Source organism: Narcine bancroftii, chromosome 1 (assembly GCF_036971445.1).
Source record: "Narcine bancroftii isolate sNarBan1 chromosome 1, sNarBan1.hap1, whole genome shotgun sequence".
NCBI classification, from domain to species: domain Eukaryota; kingdom Metazoa; phylum Chordata; class Chondrichthyes; order Torpediniformes; family Narcinidae; genus Narcine; species Narcine bancroftii.
In genome coordinates, this window is record NC_091469.1 from 11622613 (window position 1) to 11642365 (window position 19753).

General features: G+C 39.3%; 1 protein-coding gene across 7 annotated transcripts in view; it reads right to left on the reverse strand.

Annotated features, from left to right (window-relative positions):
* gak (cyclin G associated kinase) overlaps positions 1-19753 on the reverse strand; it is a 161465-nt gene that overhangs the window by 117575 nt on the left and 24137 nt on the right. For all 7 annotated transcript variants that reach the window (XM_069920488.1, XM_069920504.1, XM_069920495.1 and 4 more), the window contains 3 exons: positions 14142-14201; positions 7885-7999; positions 7570-7712 (listed from right to left, as the gene is read on the reverse strand). In XM_069920488.1, the coding sequence (XP_069776589.1) occupies positions 7570-7712; positions 7885-7999; positions 14142-14201 (318 nt within the window). The remainder of the gene's footprint in view (positions 1-7569; positions 7713-7884; positions 8000-14141; positions 14202-19753) is intronic.

Here is a 19753-nt window from a genome sequence, read left to right on the forward strand (position 1 = left end):
GTCTCCAGCACATTTATGTATTACATCCAACTTTGCGCTTGTGAAGTCTTTAAGAATATTCTACATTTCATTGAGTTTACTTCTCAATTTCTGTACTCTACAGTGGATAGAACAAGTGCATCCTCTCAGTTTAAATTTGGTGACCTTCACTGCACTCTCTCTATCACAAGGACAGCCCTGCATATAAAATTCCAGATTGAGTCACACCAGATCTCTGCCTAATTGGAGCAAGATCTTTCTATTCTTGTATTCAAATTCTCTTGCAATAAAATAACACATTTTCCTTCCAAATTGCTTGCTTAACTTTCAGTGATTTGCAAACACCAGTTCAATTCAACCACTCAATTAACAAGAAATACTTACCATTAGTATTTTTCTGACCAAAATGAGTAACCTCACATAATATTCTGATAGTTCCTTGCTCATTCAAGACTCATGATTCCATTTATTCTTGTTTTCATAAAATGCTCTAAAACAAAAACCTTTTCATTTGTTTGCCCTGTTCTGCATGTCAATATTATCCAGAAGTCTCCTTGCATCTTATTTGCAATCCAAGCTGCCAGTTAGTTTTGCCTCATCAGTGAAACATTTCAGTTGTTCCCTCACTCAAATCATTCATTGAGATTGCGCAGAGCTGTGGCCTCTGCACCAATATCTACAACAAACTCTTGGTCACCGCCTCCAGTCCCCAAAATGACCCGTTTATTCCTTTTACCTTATTGCTCTTTTTTTCATTAATTAATCCTCATTTGGCTCTAAAGGTTGTCATAGCTGAAGGGTGGTAGTGGAGACGAGCTCCTACTGCTACACAAATGCTCTTCATGGTTTGCGTCTCAAACAGCCTCTGACAACCAAGTCTAAGCCATGTGTGGCAGAGCTGTTTTCACTGACAGGAGAAGGTGCCTTAAAACCAGTTACTTGAGATGGGGCTTATTAACCACAGATGGTAACTCATTTAAGAGAGGGAAAACTCCGATTTCAAACCTCTGCTGCCTTGTGGCTATACTCGGTCTCGGGAAAGGCTTTGGGAGTAAACCCTGAGGAAAAATCTGGAGTTGGAGTCCCGAAGGTGTCTGACTGCTGTACTCAGCATTGTCTTGGCAACTCCTGCGATGCTGATGGCACCAAACTTTGCCGTTCCTTTGGACCTGTCATCAGTATGGGGGAGGTTGGTTCCTACTGCATGGATCTCCATATCAACTTCGCCCTAGCTTGAGCCCTGGAGAGGCCACTCCACAGTGACTACCAGAGACACAGTACTCATGGTCGACCACGACCGACAGAGACCAAAGAAAAGAATTAATCCTCAATTCATGCTCGCATATTACCTCCAACACAACATTTAGTCAGGTTTAACAGAAAGTCCAAGGATCAGTTAATGAGATTAAATCATAGATGGCTAGGAACAACTGTTCCAGTTAACTGTCAGATAGCCAACAATTTAAATGTTCCTGCAAATATCAACTTGGCACATTCAAGCCTGGATAGTGGTGAGCGTGTAATATTGCTCACCACCGACATCCTGCTACCTCATGGCTGAGTTCCCAAAGCATCAAAATTTACATATATTTAGCAATTTCACATCTGTCATTTGAATTGTCACTTTTCTGAATGTTTCTGAGAAATGAAATAATGCATTGCACTTGATTCAACATGGTGAAATATTTTAAATGAACAAATACAGAATATTAAATGCTGAGATTTCTCTTGAACATTTCACTTGATAAATATGGTGGACAGTAAGTTTTTATTCCACAATTTAAATTCATTTAGTTTTTTGTTTTCCGCAAGTCGTGTAACCTTGGAGACAGTGCATATTCAAGCACCACGTGCTCACTGCCAGGTAGAGAAAGCAAGTAATCAAACTCCACAATATGCTCATGTACAGTTACAATTTAAATGATGAAAATCATAAAAGGAGTACTTATAAAACAGCAAAACAAAACACTAAAGTGAAATTGTGTTTTGTTACAATATTTGCAGCCTTTCCAAAGAATCCAACAGCCTCAATTCACATAAACAAACCAACAAATCTCAAGGAAAGATACCTCAACACATTTGGACCAAATCATTGCAGAAATGCAAAGGAAAATACAGTACGTTTCTAATTATCCAAAATGCTTGGTTAAGTGGATTTTTTGGATATTTTCTCTAAAGGACCCCAGAAGCATTAGGAGAATACTTGTATTGGCTGTCACCAATCCCCGACACCTCCCCACGCCATCGCCAATCCTGCCTGGGAGCCCATGGTCCCATCTCACCTGTCAGTGGTAGGAGATTGCACAGAGATTGTCCTCCAACAGAATTTCAGCGACCTCACTGAAAGGATATTTGACAAGAGAGAATGGATTGGGCAGGTGAGAGGGGAGCACACAGCTCAGGAGGGCAAGTGGGGGGAGAGCACAGTATTCATTTCAAATTCTGAGAATGCCACAATGCAATTTATCACAAAGGTGCAGTAACTCATGGCAAAACAAATGCAATTTATAATCAGTGCTAACCTTTCCTTCAGCGTGTAACCTGTGGATAAATGTCTCCTTTGTATAATTGATCAGAATCAGGATTTATTGTCATGAACAAGTCATGAAATTCAGTATTTTGCTGTAGCATCATAGTCCAAACATACATATTATAACCATTTTAAGACATTAGGATAAAAAATTATAACAATAACAGGACATGAAAAGTAAGGCAGTGTCTTTAGTTCATTGATTATTTAGGAATCTGACGGCAGTGAGGAAGAAGCTGAGTGCTCATCTTTAATATCCTGTACCTTTTCGCCCAATGGTAGCAGAGTGAAGAGGGCATGGCCTGGGTGGTGTGGGTCTTTGAGGATAGAGGCTGCTTTTTTAAGACACCATCTCTTGTAGATATCCTCGATGGAGTGAAGTCTGGTGTCTTTGATGTCGCAGGCTCTGGAGTTATTCTTGTCTGAGAGTTGGCATCTCCATACCAGGCAGTGATGTAGAAGTTTATGAGAGTCTTCGGTGACATACCAAACCGCCTCAGACACCTCGAAGTATAGTCACTGGTGAGCCTTCTTCGCGATTGCATCAATGTAGAGGCTCCAGGACAGATCCTTAGAGATGTTAGCACCCAGGAAATTGAAGTCCCTGACCCTCTCCATTGCTGAGCCCTCGATGAGGACTGGGTCATGTTTCCCTGACTTCCTCCTGAAGTCCACAATCACCTCCTTGGTATTGCTGTTGAGCGGAAGGTTGTCGTCTTTACACCATTCAACAGGTTGATCTATCTCTCTCCTGCACGCTTCTTCATTGCCATTTGTTATTCTGCCGACAACTGTAGTGTCATCAGCAAACTTGTAGATGGCATTGGAATTGTGTCTGGCCAGTCGTGGGCTAAACACACATTCTTGGGGTGTACCTATGTTGATGATCTGTGAGGAGGAGACATTGTTTCCAATTCGTATTGACTGTGGTCTTCCAATGAGAAAGTCAAGGATCGGTTACAGAGGCCTAGTGTTGACCAGCACTGAGGGAATAATGGTACTGCAGGCCGAGCTGTAGTCAGTGAAGAGCAGCCGTATGTATGAATTGCTGTTTACGAGGTGATCCGAAGCTGAGTGGAGAGCCAACAATATTGCATTTGCTGTGGAGTGATTATGACAATAGGCAAATTGCAGTGGGCCCAGATCTTTACTTTGGTACTTAATTCTGGCCATGCCCAATCTCACGAAGCATTTCATCACAGTAGAAGTTAGTGCTACTGGGCGGTAGTCATTGAAGCAGCCCACACTACTCTTCTTGGGTACCGGGATGATTGGTGCCCTTTTGAGCTGGTGGGAACCTCTGATTGCCACAATAAGAGGTTAAAAATAGCCGTGATTCCCTGTATCCCTACTGGAGCACAGTGGGTAATTTTTTTTTCAAATTAGGATGTCTTGTCTCACCCGAAAAAGCTTTCAGTTATTCAGAATTTCAGTTGATTGGTTTTCGGTTAATCAGAGACATTATACATTTGTCCTTGTCACATCTAAAAATGGAAAAAGTTAACTTTTTCCACTTGTCAGTGATCTATTAAACTATAATCTTCATACAAAACCAGTTTCAATGGTACGCAATACAAAATGCCAAAATAAGTGTCAGTAACTGCAACAAAACTCTACTATTAATATTGCTCCTCATGTACAATTGGACTGCATGTGAACGTCCACAAGAGATGTAGAAAGTGATAGGGTTTTACAGGAAAGAAACAGGACATTTGGTCCAACACATCCAAACCAACTCAGCTAATCCCGTTTTCGTGCATTTCACACATACCACCCACCCCCCCCCAACTAACCTTTCCTATCCAAATGTCTTTTAAATATTGTAATTCTACCCAACTCTACCACTTCCTCTGGTAGCTCATTCCACATCCCAGCAGCTATATTTTTAGGCGTCTGAGGAGATTCAGTATGTCCCCGAAGACTCTTGTAAACTTCTACAGGTGCTCCGTGGAGAACATTCTGGCTGGTTGTATCACTGCCTGGTATGGAGGCGTCAACTCTTGGGATAAGAATAAACTCCAGAAGGTTGTTAACTCGGCCTATATCATAGGTGTGATACTACAGATTCTGTCCCCAATGTGTATATGCATAGATTGTAGTGTAGGATGACTGTGATTGGGTGAGAGCGTAGCCATGCCTACTGGCAGGTCTAAAAGGGTTGCTCCTAGCCAGACCAGGTCATTCTGAACTGGTCGACTGACATGTGATACGCTCCAGTCTTCTAGTTAATAAAAGTCTTGGTTTGGACAATAAGCCTTTGATTCTTTTGACGCGCTCTACAATAGGTACCAGCCTTCACTCCATCGAGGACATCTGCATGAGGCAGTTTCTTAAAAAGCAGACTCTATCAAAGACCCCCACCAGCCAGGCCATGCCCTCTTCACTCTGCTACCATCAGGGAAAAGGTACAGGAGCCTAAAGACAAGCATTCAGTGGCACAAGGACAACTTCTTCCCCGCTGCCATCAGGTTCCTGAATAATCAATGCTCAATAATCAAGGTACTGCCTTACTTTTCGTGCACTATTTTTTTTATAGTAATGTCGTAAGATGGTTATAATATGTATGTTTACACCATGCTGCTGCCACAAAACACCGAATTTTATGACTTGTACATGACAATAAATTCTGATTCTGATTCCCACAATTCTGTCACACAATTACCTCTCAGATCTCCTTTAAACCATTTCTCTCTCACTTTAAACCTGGGCCCTCTCGTTTTAGACTCCCTATCCTGGTAAAAGGACTGCAACCAACACCCTTATCAATGATCCCCATGACTTCATAAAATTTGGCCTCTTTCACTCCAGAGAAAACACACCCACACTATCTCATCTCTCCTGATAATTCAAGTCCTCCAATCTGGACAACATCCATTTGAATCTTTTTTTTAAAATTAATTTTACTTATCATTTGCAACATGTTAAAACCCGATTCTGGTTATTGAAACCTGTGCTGTCCGATTACACCCAATTAACCTATCAATCCCATGTTTTGTGAATGGTGGGAGGAAACGGGAACACCCAGATGAAACCCATGCAGACACAGAGAACATACAAACTCCATACACACAGCAACAGATTCGACCCAGGTCGCTGGCTCTATAAAAGAAGTCCATCTTCTTTCTGCACCTTCTCTCATTTAATTACATCCTTCCTACAGTTTGGTGACCAGAACTGTAAGCAGTATTCAAGGTGTGGTATTATCAATATCTTACACTTCAATTACTGCACTCGTTATCCTGTTTATTGAAGGCAAGTGTGCCAAACATCTCCTTCACCATCCTGTCTACCCAAGTCACCACTTTAAGAGACAATACACCTGTACCCCAATGTCCCTCTTTTACAACGACCCCAGGACCATGCCCATGTAAGTACTAGTGTGGTTTAACTCACCAAAACTATGACTGGATTTGTTTGCTGACAGCAACACACTCATGGACCAAATATAACAAGACAGAAAACAGAATGGAGATTGAGTATCAAGCAGCACTGTGCCAAGATAACAACCCATTTCTTAACCTCAAACAAAGGAGCACAAGTGGAAACAGGAGATAGCTTCAAGATGAGGGTCAATAAACATTTCTAGTGTCCTTACTCGAACCACCACATTAACGTAATGGTCAAGAAAACACACCAATCCCAAGAAGACTACAGAGATTCAACATGTTCCCTGTCCCCCAACAACTTATTCAAGTGCAACATTGAAAGCATTCTAGCTGGATAGATCACAGCATGGGACAGAAACTGCTCTGTACAAGATCGGAAGCTACACAAGGCAATGAATGCATCTCAGAACATCACACAAACCTCCCTCCCACTGCCTAGGAGAGCCTAGGAAATGCAGGATGAAGGATCCATCCCATCCCAGACACACTCTTTTCTCCTTTGATATCTTTGCAATATAAAAATCACTGTTTGACCTGCTGAGTTTCTCCAGCTTTGTGTTTTTACTTCAACCACTATGTCTACATATTTTTGTGTTTCACTTTTTACACTCTTCTTCCTCGCATTGGGGAAAAGGTTCAAGAGGAGGATATCACGCACCAATAGGCTGAAATGTAATGGATATTTTTACAGTTGCTTTGTTTATAAAGTATTTGTCTGGCAGTAGCAAACGCACATTGTATAATGTGTATGACAATAATCTTATCATCATTATTATTAAAGAAAGCTTCTTGCCTGCAACATTGCTCTCATGTTACTCTTGCTTTGTACCAATTGATGTTTCTGTCTGTAACACTATACGTTGTCATTGTTTTCTTGCTCTTCCACTTTATATAGCTGGTATGCATGTAGAGTTGACTGAGACCTCACAGAAGAACTTTTCTCATTGTACCAGGTACAGTAGAAGTCCAAAAATCTAGACCAACTGAGAATCTGGACTTTTCATAAACTTTCAAACTTTTTAAATTTTGAGGGCTTTTGTTTACGTGTGTGTATGCGTGCGCCACAGATGCACAGTGCAAAGAAGCTGCCACGATATTTTTTTTTCTTTATATCTGCTCATTTTGATAAATGAACAATGCTAATAATATTTGCTAATGAATAAACTATCAAAATTTACCTGTTCTTCTCTTTGTTTCTCCTTAAATTTGAATTTTAAAAGTACTGATCAAAAATCTGGACCGACCCAATCCCTAAGCAGCCTAGATTTTCCAACTTATTAATCATACCACCTACATTCTCATCCAAATCATTCAATAAATAACAAACACCAATAGACCCAGCACCAATCTCTGTCACAGGTTTCCAATCTGAATGAAAACCCTTCATTCCCATTCCATCTATCACCAGGACAATTTAATATCAAATCCAAGCCTACCACGTGGGATCTTATCAAAAGCATTGTCAAAATCCATGTAGACAATCCTGTTGGCCAGCACTTCAAAAAAAAACAATTAAATGCATGAGGCATGGGCTTCCTCACACAAATAATCAAAAACAAGATGAATCATCACTTTGTTTTGAAATAAAAAGCAATTTAAATTTCATAACCATCATACCCAGTTCAGGAACTAAATGCAATTGTTTTTGTCAGATATGCAGAAGCTGTTCCTTACTTTCAGATCTCGATGAATGATTGGTGGTTTCTGTTTGTGCATGTGTTGTACTCCACGACAGGTCTGATAAAATATTTTGAGAACTGTATTACATGGCAGGGAGCCATTTGCTTCAGCTCTTTTTACAAACTCAACCAACTGTCCTGGAAGTAGGAAGGAGGAAAAAAAAGTGTGATTCTCACTAAATTTTAACAAAAACAAAAACCCAGAATATTTTCTCTTTTTACCCATTCAATCTAAACATCATCCAAAAAAAAAAATCATCCATAAACCACTAAGAAAATCAGGGAGTATCCATAATATATAGCACCTTACCTTTACATAGTTCTGTGAGTATAAGGTATTCCCCTTGTCCCGTATCAGATTCCTCTTTTCCAATGGAGGCTGCTGAGCTAAACTGTACAATATTAGGATGTCCTGAAAGCTTTTTCTGAAGTTGTTTTGTCAAGGAGACAAGTTGATAAAGATTTATTCACCCTCATGTTTTAATGTTGGATATATATTGATCACAAAGTTTGTTTCATTTGATCATGAAGACATTAAATCTTTTAAACCTCTTTGTACACTGAAGGTCATGAGGAAAATGCTTCACAAAGCACAAATACAATCCTTCACTGGACACAATGCATCTTGGCAAACTGCTCCTACATGCTTCTATAAATGTGCCCAAGTGTCAAGAGGTTCAAAAGTCAAAAGGAAGGTAGTGAGTATAAAGGTCTGAAGAAAGCAAGATACAGTAGAAGTCTAAAAATCCAGATGCCAAAAATCCAGACCAGCTGAGAATCCAAAATTTTCAAAAATTCTCAAACGTTTTCAATTTTGCAGGCTTTTGTGTACATGCATGTGTGCATAAATGCCAAAGATAGACAGCAGAATCAAGCAACCATGCTTAATACAGGTAATCTTACCACAAAGAAATTTATTTGTATACTGTATTTTTCTTTTACAAAGTTCATTTTTAATTGCATTGCATACTTTTTATTGTAGTCGAAAAAAATGTTTACATTCTTGTCAAGTATTGACTTCATTTTTCTTTAAAACTGCTCATTTTGATAAATGAAGCATGCTGTATTTGCTATAGTCTATAAAAATTAACCTGTTCATTTCTTTTTTTATTCCTCCTTACATCTGAATTTTCAAATACTTCCTGAAAATTTGGAAGATCCCGGCTGACCCAAACCCTGAACAGTCTGGATTTTAGGACTTCTACTATATAGTTTTTCAATCCATCATGTCCATGGCTCGCACAGATAAGTTTTCAGTTCAAATCTGCCTTGGAGGCATGTTTAATTTTTAACTAAATGATGTGACACACTAACAGGCATTTCCAGTCCACAGAGTCCACGCCATCCAATTACACGTGAGCAATTAACCAACTGATTCCGTATATCTTTCGAACTTGGGAGGAAACTGGAGCATTTGGAGGAAGCCGAATCACAGGGAGATAGTAATAACTGCTTATAGACAGTGATGGATTCAAACCCAGGTTATTGTGGTGTAACAGCATTGTGCTAACTGCGACTCAAACCATTCTTGTTATCAAACTAACCAAAAGTCTACTGGTCAATAACTCTTATCAACCAATTCCCTTTATTCTTGTAGGCCGTGATGCAAACCCCAACCTTAAGCAAAAGAGCACAACAAGTAGCACCTGAGGAAACTGGATTTCTTTAGAAACTTAAATTAAAACCAGCACAAAATCTTTGAGAAAGTTAAACAGAAGTGTTTTTCTTGTCTTTGTCCCCTCTCATGCTGCATAGTTTATTCTGCATTACTTTTCTCACCACATCATATGGAACAAGTTATCTCTCTAGCTAAACAAATAACACAAATTTAAAAGCAATAATTACTGTAATTACTCATGTAATAGTCGATGCCATGTAAAAGGCATATTTTTTCCCCAAAATATATTTTCCATACATCGTGTGTAAAAGTCAACCTTCCTATTTTTGACCCCAGTGGCCTGCCCATCTGAACTCCCAATGCCCCCACTGCAGACCCTAACCTAGGCCCTGACCCATCCATACCTTTGGCACCCTGAACATGGACTTACCACCCGCCCACCCATCGAAACTCACAGTGCCTCAAACGACACAGCTATTTATCGCAATCAAAAGTAGCATGCACTTAATAGTTGACCCCCTAAATTTTACCCTAAAAATTTGTCCACAAAATTTGATTATTACACAAGCATATACTGTATCTATTGGTCCAGTTTCTGCCAACAAATTTTGTACAGCAAATGCTAAATTCACAAATATTAACTCATATCTTGTGGAACTTTACAGAAGGTTGGGCAGGGAACAATAAAACTTTAAAAATGTTTATTTGGTTGGTAAAATGGAGTTCTAATGTGGCATTGTGAACCCCATTAGCAATGACTTAAAAATATCAAATTTACTTGCCATGTTACTTAATAGAGTGAATAGCAGTCAACTGTGTTTAAACAGATGAAGCAATGATCTTAATTCTACTCACAATCTATTAAGTTCCGAGATAAATGAATCAATTCAGTATGTCAATGGACAAAGACTTTCCAGTAACCCAGGCACAAAGATCAAAAATTGAAACCAAATTATTTAAAAACACTAAAGATCAACCTTAGCTGAGAAAATTTCTAGTTGTCACTCTTTATTTTAAATTGGAAGCTTGTAAAAATCTTATCAAACCTTTGGAAATATGAGAGAAAGCACTGTTGAGATATGTTACGAATTCACCTTTGGGACTGCAAACAGCACAGCTGCTATACACGTTTGGATAGGCATAGTGGCTAAACAGTTCAATGTAGAGAAAATGTTTATATTACCAAATAAAGTGGTAAAAGCACATTATCCAATTCATGTCTAAATAAATATGTTTAAAGGAATCGAAGTAAACCACACAGTTAACAGATCATAAAACAAACATTAACTTCTGGAATAGTACAATGCAAAACCAAGTAATACTCCAACAACACTTTACGGCCTTGAGACGTACCAATATTAGTTTGCGAGAAGAGAACTGAAACAGTGGAATAGTGGGGAAAATATTGGGAGACGAACATCAAAGACCCATTACACCCAATAAAACAAAATGCAATGGCACTCAGCAGGTCAAGCAGCATCTATGAAAAGAGAAAGTCTTCAGGTTAAAGACTGTTCATCAGAAATGGGAACGAAAGAGAGTGAGGCAAATGTGAAGCTTGGTCAGTCCCAACTCCTACTCCCACAAAAGAAAAGCCGGGGGCAATGTAAGGTACAATGGGAAGAAAGAAAGAAACAAGATACATCAATGAGGCTAACCAATGAAGTTATTTTAACAGGCAGAAGCAAGTATTTCACTGACACAAGCTGCAAAAACAAGACAAATTATTTCTTAACATTTCCTTTAATTGCCTCAAATTAACACAAACATGTACCGGGCATTTAGAGGGTTGTTTGCAGGGTTACCACACCTGTGATGGTTCTCACAAATTTGCTTGTCATTTCGAGTTATGCAAAAGTGACAATGGGAGAAACAGCACTTAAGAGTCCAGTTTTTAGGGGGAGGGCAATCTACAAATACATGGAATGTGACATGTCCATTCAAATCTTTTCCCTTTAAAATCTTTGGAAATAATCCTGACTGCTCCCGCAGCAGAGAGCAAAGTGGAAGACCCCGCAGAGAGACAAACAAAACTGCATGAAGGAAGAAATGGCACACCTTCGCTGTCTGCAGACATTCCAAAGCTGTTGGGAAAAGTAGTGTCAAGAAGCAAACAGAACAGCTCGATAAATTACACTGACATAATGATGAAAGAAAGCTTCTCTTACTGTGTGGCTCAACACCATCTACAAATTTGCTGACCAGAGCACAGTAGTGGGTTGTTAAAAAAAAGGAGCGGTGAGTTAGCTGAATGATGAACCAGCGACACGTTGCACTCAATGTCACTAAAATCAAGGACTTGATTGTTGACTTCAGGAAGGGAAAAAAAACAGAGATATACGATCCAGTGGTCATTGGGGGAATCAGAGGTGGAGAGGGTGAGCACATTTAAGTTCTTGGGAGTCACTATCTCGAAAGATTATTCCTGGACCCAACACACTAATGTCATCATGAAGAAAGCACATTAATGTCTCTACTTCCTCAGGAGTTTGCAGAGAATGGTATGACATCAGATACCCTGGCAAATTTCTTCAGATGTGTGGTGGAAAGTGTGCTGACCGGCTGCATCATGCCCTGTTATGGGGGGGGGGGGGCAATACCCCTGAGCGTAAAGCCCTGTAAAAGGTAGTGGACACAGTCCAGGACATCATGGGCAAAACCCTCCCCACCATCAAGAACTTCTACGGGGAGCGCTGCCGTCGGAACGTAGCACCCATCATCAAGGATCAACACCAGTCACCACACACACTGTTCTCATTACTGCCATCAGGAAAGAGGTGTAGAGGTGTCACAAGACTCATACCACCAGGTTCAGGAACAGCTGCAACCCCTTCTCCATCAGATTCCTCAACAATAAACGCAATCAGGGACTCGTTTAAATTTTAAAATTTGTAATTTAAATGTTTACATTTTAAAAGTAGACATACATACAGCACAATAACAGGCCATTTCAGCCCACGGGTTTGTGTTGCCCAATTTACACCCAATTAATCTACACTAGGGGTGTCAAACTCAAATTCACGGAGGGCCAAAATTAAAAACTTGGACTAAGTCGAGGGCCGAACTAAATATTTATTGAAAATTTTCAACAACATCTGCATGTTTTCTCTTCTTGCAACATATGTAATGTTAAACTTTAGGATATAACTTTAGGAGGATAATGTTACAGGTCAGGAGTAGGTAGCTCAAGTTCACCCTTTGCTTGACCTGAGGGAAACCTATTTGGTCCCTGTGGAGATGTAGTCAGCATTCACAGGCTGTGTCCATTTTGGCCTGCATCAGGTCTCAGCATTTCCTGCTCACTCCTCAGGCTCTAGGCCTCTACTCACCCTCAACCCACCATCCCTCTACCTGACCAGTCCTTTACCCAACCTCTACTCACCCCTCACTCCACTCGCTCTGCCTCTACCCACCCCATCCTATACACGCCCCTCTACTGCCTCTCCCCTCAACCTGTTCCTCCCTCTACCCATCTCTCACCCTCTAATCACCCCTCCCCTACTCGCCCTGCCCCTCCCCTTTTACCTCTTCCCTATCCACCCCTCCTTCTACTCATCCCTCCCTCTAACTGCCCCTCGCACCACAATAACTTCCCCTGCCCATTACTCCTCACCTACACCCTCTGCCCACCCCTGCTTACCCACCCACTCAGGCCCAGCGCGCTGCCGATCAGTCTTTGCGGACAGCCACCATCTCTCTCTTCACGTCCCTGGGATCCGCGCGGGTGCAAGCGCTGAAGGCCGTGGCGACCGGGAGAAGTGCGCTCGCGCTGTGGAAAGGCCGTCCAGTGCCAGTCGCGCGGGGCTCGCGCTGCCCGGGAGCCATGCGCAGCCTGCCATGCCCGTCGCGCCGACAGGAAATCACAGGCGCTCGCCCAATCACCGCACCGCTCGACAGGTGGGAGAAGTGACTGGTTGTGCGGGAAGCCTTCCAACTGGCTTGCCGGCTGATGACATCGACAGACTTCTCGTTACAATTTCTCGTGTTACAATGGGGAAGGATGTGCAATGAAGGGGGAGGATGGTGGGGGTGACATTACCAAAAAACAGCATCGGCTCTCGCTGCAGGGCGGGCCACCTCTAATACATTTTTGAAATGATCTTGCGGGCCAAATATAATTATATCGCGGGCCAAATTTGGCCCACGGGCCAGAGTTTGACATGTGTGATCTACACCCTCAGGACGTTTCAAATAGTAGGAGGAAAGCAGAACACACCCCCCCCCCCACCCTGGGGAAAACCCATGCGCACACACAGGGAGAACATACAAACTCCTTACAGACAGCCCAGGATTCAAACCCTGGTCCCAATCGCTGATGCTGTAACGCCATTGTGCTAACTGCTACGCCAACCATGCCACCCTAAAGATTCTTACTTTTGCACTTTATTGTTTTGTTTTCTTCTCGGTATTGCACAACCAATTTACATTCCTTTATTTGTTTACACGTGTAGTTTTTTTTTGCACTACCAATATGCAGCAATTCTGCCTCACCCACAGGAAAAAGAATCCTTGTGATATTATGTGTAACAATAAATATGAAATCTGAATCTGAAATCTCTAGTCATTACTGTTGTGTTTTTTGGGCCAGATCTTTCATTGAAAAGACAAAACCTGACATTTTAAACAATAATTCTGCTAAACCTATCCTCTTGCACAGAGTTCAGGTTTGGAGGGAAGAACAAAAAAGAAAAATTGCTTTCAAAGTTAAGAGTTGGAGCAGGGATGCTAAAGTAAATGTTTGGTCTAATATTGGCGCACACAGACACAAAAAAGTGTAATTTCTCATAATATTTAAATACTCAGGGAAAGTATTATTCTGCTAATGCACATGTATCAGCAAATCTAGTGGACATTAAGGTCACATCAGAGTTGAACAGCACAGATGGTTTTCTGGATTAAGCAATTAAGAACCTACAAGTAAGATTACCTCAAATGTCTGAAAAGGATACCAAAAAACAAACTTCTTGAATGATTGCTTTACTTTTCTCTTCTTCGTTTGACAGAAGCCTCTGCAATGCAAAATAAAATCATTTAAAATTACATTTTATTTTACTTGATAACACTTATGACTATACCAAAGATTATCTGTTGATAAAATCTTAACTTGTAAGAGTTATTTACTACAGCCATAATTTGGTCAGCAAAATAGGATACAGATCAGATTCTATTTATTGTCATGTAATAAAAATATATACAATATTACACAAAATTTCCCTTTGTCTGCCATAAGGGAGACAAAGATTTTCTATTAACATTGCCTGGCACCCCTTAGAGTCCGAGAAACTGAAGCAAAATAGAGTCCTTCCAGAGTCACTGAATGTTCGTGGATTAGCATCCAGTGCTTCCACAGCCACACCATTGGCAACCTGAGCCCTGATCCAAACCTCTGACACAATCAGAAAGCCTTCAGCGCCTGAGGACCTTTGAGAGCCCTCCTTGCTTTCAGCATCCTCTCAAATTCTGGCCCCAACACCCAGCTTCCATGAGCTAGTTTCCTGCCTGTGTGGGTTCTTCGCCTAAAAGTGGTCAACAGCTCACCACCTCTGTGTCTTTCAGCCACAGAGCCCTTCGCTGGGGAGTGGTCTCCCCGCTACAAGTGCCTTGCGCCGTCCACTGCTCCCCCAGAGTCTGTAACCCCTCGAGGCCACTGCTAAACACCGGCACCACCATCTTGGGCCCAGACCCCGCGTTCGCAGGATTTTAAAATAAAATAGTCAGCTCCTTTAACAGGCCGCTTAAATCCAGTACGGAGTCGTCATTACAGCAGCTCCAACAATGCTGCCATTTTTTTCTCTCAACATGGCAATAGGTTGTCATAAACCTGCAACTATGTAGCATCTTTGTTTTTTTTTATTAAATTTTTTATTTTTCACACCATAAATCACAATAGCCATGATATACACTTTTTCTTTTCCACACATTTACAGTGACTTTTTCTCCCTCCCCCCTCCCTCCTCCCAAGCCACCCCCCCATCCCCCCCCCCTCTCATCCATTTTAGTTATACAATCTAGGTTGCATTAATTCAGTTAGACAATGTTGTCATTCAACAAAAATACACCAGAAATTCTACTGAGTCCATTCTTTTCTTTTCTTCTCCTTCCATCAACTTAGGTAATGTTTGTTCCCGGTAGGTTTTCGCTATTGTATTTAATGTAAGGCTCCCATACTTGTTCGAATATTTCAATATTATTTCTTAAACTATATGTTATTTTTTCTAATGGAATACATTTATTCATTTCTATATACCATTGTTGTATTTTCAAATTATCTTCCAATTTCCAGGTTGACATAATACATTTTTTTGCTACAGCTAGGGCTATCTTAACAAATCTTTTTTGTGCATCCTCCAAGTCAATTCCAAATTCTTTATTTTTTATGTTACTTAGGAGAAAGATCTCTGGATTCTTTGGTATATTGTTTTCTGTTATTTTATTTAATATCTGATTGAGATCATCCCAAAATTTTTCTACTCTCTCACATGTCCAGATTGCATGAATTGTTGTTCCCCTTTCTTTTTTTACATCGAAAACATCTATCAGATACTGTTGGGTCCCATTTATTTAACTTTTGCGGTGTAATGTATAGTCTGTGTAACCAATTATATTGTATCATACGCAGCCTCGTATTTATTGTATTTCTCATCGTTCCAGAGCATAACTTCTCCCATGTTTCCTTTTTTATCTTTATATTTAAATCTTGTTCCCATTTTTGTTTAGTTTTACCATTTGTTTCCTCATTTTCCTTTTCTTGCAGTTTAATATACATATTTTTTATAAATCTTTTGATTAACATTGTATCTGTAATCACATATTCAAGGTTACTTCCCTCTGGTAAACTCAAGTTGCTTCCTAATTTATCTTTCAAGTAGGATCTCAGTTGGTAATATGCCAGCGCTGTATCTCCCGTTATATTGTACTTATCTCTCATTTGTTCAAAGGATAAGAATCTACTTCCTGAAAAACAATTTTCTATTCTTTTAATCCCTTTTTTTTCCCATTTTCTAAAGGCAAGGTTGTCTATTGTAAAAGGGAGTAGCTTATTTTGCGTCAATATTAGTTTTGGTATTTGGTAATTTATTTTATTTCTTTCTACATGAATCTTCTTCCATATATTGAGGAGATGGTGTAATACTGGAGAAGTTCTATGTTGTACCAATTTTTCGTCCCATTTATATAATATGTGTTCAGGTATCTTTTCCCCTATTTTATCTAATTCTAGTCTCGTCCAGTCTGGTTTTTCCCTTGTTTGATAAAAATCTGATAGGTACCTTACTTGTGCGGCTCTATAATAATTTTTGAAGTTTGGCAATTGTAAGCCTCCTTGTTTATACCATTCTGTTAATTTGTCTAGTGCTATCCTCGGTTTCCCCCCTCTCCATAAAAATCTCCTTATTATTTTCTTTAACTCTTTGAAGAATTTTTCTGTCAGTTGTATTGGCAATGCCTGAAATAAGTATAGTATCCTTGGAAAAATGTTCATTTTAATACAGTTTATCCTTCCTATCAGTGTTAGTGGTAGCTCTTTCCAATGCTCTAAATCGTCCTGTAATTTTTTCATTAGTGGATTGTAATTGAGTTTATATAATTGGCCTAGATTTTTGTTTATTTGCACACCTAGGTATCTTATTGCCTGCGTTTGCCATCTGAATGGGGATTCCTCCTTAAATTTTGAGAAATCCGCGTTATTCATAGGCATTGCTTCACTTTTATTTACGTTTATCTTGTATCCCGACACTTCTCCATATTCCTTCAATTTCTTATATAGTTCTTTTATTGATAGTTCTGGTTCTGTTAAGTACACTATCACATCATCCGCAAACAGACTGATTTTATATTCCCTGTCTTTTATTTTTATTCCTTTTATATTATTATCTCTTCTTATCGATTCTGCTAGTGGTTCTATAGCTAGCGCAAACAATAATGGTGATAGTGGGCATCCCTGCCGCGTTGACCTGCTTAAGTTAAATTGCTTTGATACATGTCCATTTACTGTCACTTTCGCTAACGGTCCCTTATATAATGCTTTAATCCAATTAATATACTTCTCCGGTAAACTGAATTTTTGCAATACTTTGAACAAGTAATTCCATTCTACTCTGTCGAAGGCCTTCTCTGCGTCTAAAGCAACTGCTACTGCCGGTGCTTTATTTCCTTCTACTGCATGAATTAAGTTAATAAATTTACAAATATTGTCTGTTGTGCGTCTTTTTTTGATAAATCCAGTTTGGTCTAAATTTACCATTTTCGGTACCTGTTCTGCTAATCTGTTCGCTAATAGTTTAGCTATTATCTTATAATCTGTGTTTAGCAGAGATATTGGTCTATATGACGCTAGTGAGAGTGGATCTTTCCCTTGTTTTAGTATCACTGTAATTATTGCTGTTTTACATGAATCTGGTAAGTTTTGTGTCTCATCAATCTGGTTGATTACATCCAGGAGGGGCGGTATTATTAGGTCTTTAAATGTTTTGTAGAATTCTATTGGGAGTCCATCCTCTCCTGGTGTCTTATTATTTGGTAAATTTTTATTATCTCTTGTATTTCTACTGTTCCAAATGGTTCTGTTAATTTATTTTGTTCCTCTATTTGTAGTTTTGGTAGTTCAATTTTAGTCAAAAATTCATCTATTTTCCCTTCTTTCCCTTCGTTTTCGGTTCGGTATAATTGTTCATAGAATTCTCTGAAGTTTTCCTTAATTTCTTTTGGATTATATGTAATTTGTTTGTCTTTTTTCCTTGTTGCCAATACCATTTTCTTAGTTTGCTCTGTCTTAAGCTGCCATGCTAGGATTTTGTGTGTTTTTTCCCCTAGTTCATAATATTTCTGTTTTGTCTTCATTATATTCTTCTCCACCTTATATGTTTGTAATGTTTCATATTTTATTTTTTTATCCGCCAATTCTCTTCTTTTGGTTGTATCTTCCTTTATTGCTAATTTTTTTTCTATGTTTATTATTTCCCTTTCCAACTGCTCTGTTTCCTGATTATAGTCCTTCTTCATCTTGGTTGCATAACTTATTATTTGCCCTCTAATGAATGCTTTCATTGCGTCCCATAGTATAAACTTATCTTCCACTGATTCCGTATTTACTTCAAAGTACATTTTTAATTGTTTTTCAATAAATTCTCTAAAATCCTGTCTTTTAAGTAGCATGGGGTTTAATCTCCATCTATACATTCTTGGAGGGATGTCTTCTAGCTCTATTGCCAATAACAGGGGTGAGTGGTCCGATAATAGTCTAGCTTTATATTCCGTTTTCCTAACTCTCCCTTGTATGTGGGCTGATAACAGGAATAGGTCTATCCTTGAGTATGTTTTATGTCTAGTCGAGTAGTATGAGTATTCCTTTTCTTTTGGGTTTTGTTTCCTCCATATGTCCACAAGTTTCATTTCTTGCATTGATTTAATTATAAATTTGGTTACTTTGTTCTTCCTGTTAATTTTTTTCCCCGTTTTATCCATATTTGGATCCAAATTCAGATTGAAATCCCCTCCTATTAGTATGTTCCCTTGCGTATTAGCTACCTTCAAAAAGATATCTTGCATAAACTTTTGATCTTCTTCGTTAGGTGAATATATATTAAGTAGATTCCAAAGCTCTGAATATATCTGACATTTTATCATAACATATCTCCCTGCTGGATCTATTATTTCCTCTTCTATTTTAAATGGCACATTTTTGCTAATTAATATAGCCACTCCTCTTGCTTTTGAATTATACGATGCTGCTGTTACATGTCCTACCCAATCTCTCTTTAATTTCTTGTGCTCCAATTCAGTTAAATGTGTTTCTTGGACAAATGCTATATCTATTTTTTCCTTTTTCAGTAAATTTAGTAGTTTCTTCCTTTTAATTTGGTTATGTATTCCATTAATATTTAGAGTCATATAGTTCAGCGTAGCCATTTTATATTTTGTTTATCTTCTCTTTCCGTTTTTCCATCATTACCTTTCCTCCTTTTCCATTTCTGTTTTCTTATTTTCAACTCTTTACCAGACAACATTCCTACAACATCCAACATTTTCCTTATTCTCCTATTTCTATCTTCTTTATCCCCAATCTCCCCTTCCCCTCCTGAGTTGCCCTTTATCCCTTGTCGGACAACCACATCTCCCCTCTCCATTTGGATTTGCGAATCCACTCGCAAGCGTCAACTGATTTTGCAGTGACCGCTCTTTTCCCCCACCCAGCCCCCCCCAGAAAAGATTTCGTTTTTTATATGTCACAAAGGTCACTCTTTTAGTTCCCTCCTTATTCTCTCTATTCCATTACCTTCCCTTATTAATTCTTGTCTATACTCTCTATGTTTTCCTCTAATTACAGATACTTTCACATATGCCCATTGTCTCTATTCACTCTTATACCTCTTTACCCGCATACATATCAATCGTGGTCATTTTTACCCTCCTTACCCGTCTTCATCCCTCAGTCTATTTTTGTCTTTACCCACATACATATCAATCGTGATAATTTTTGCTCTCATTACCCGTCTTCATCCCTCAGTCTATTTTTGTAATTGTTCTGCAAATTTTCGTGCTTCTTCTGGATCCGAGAATAGTC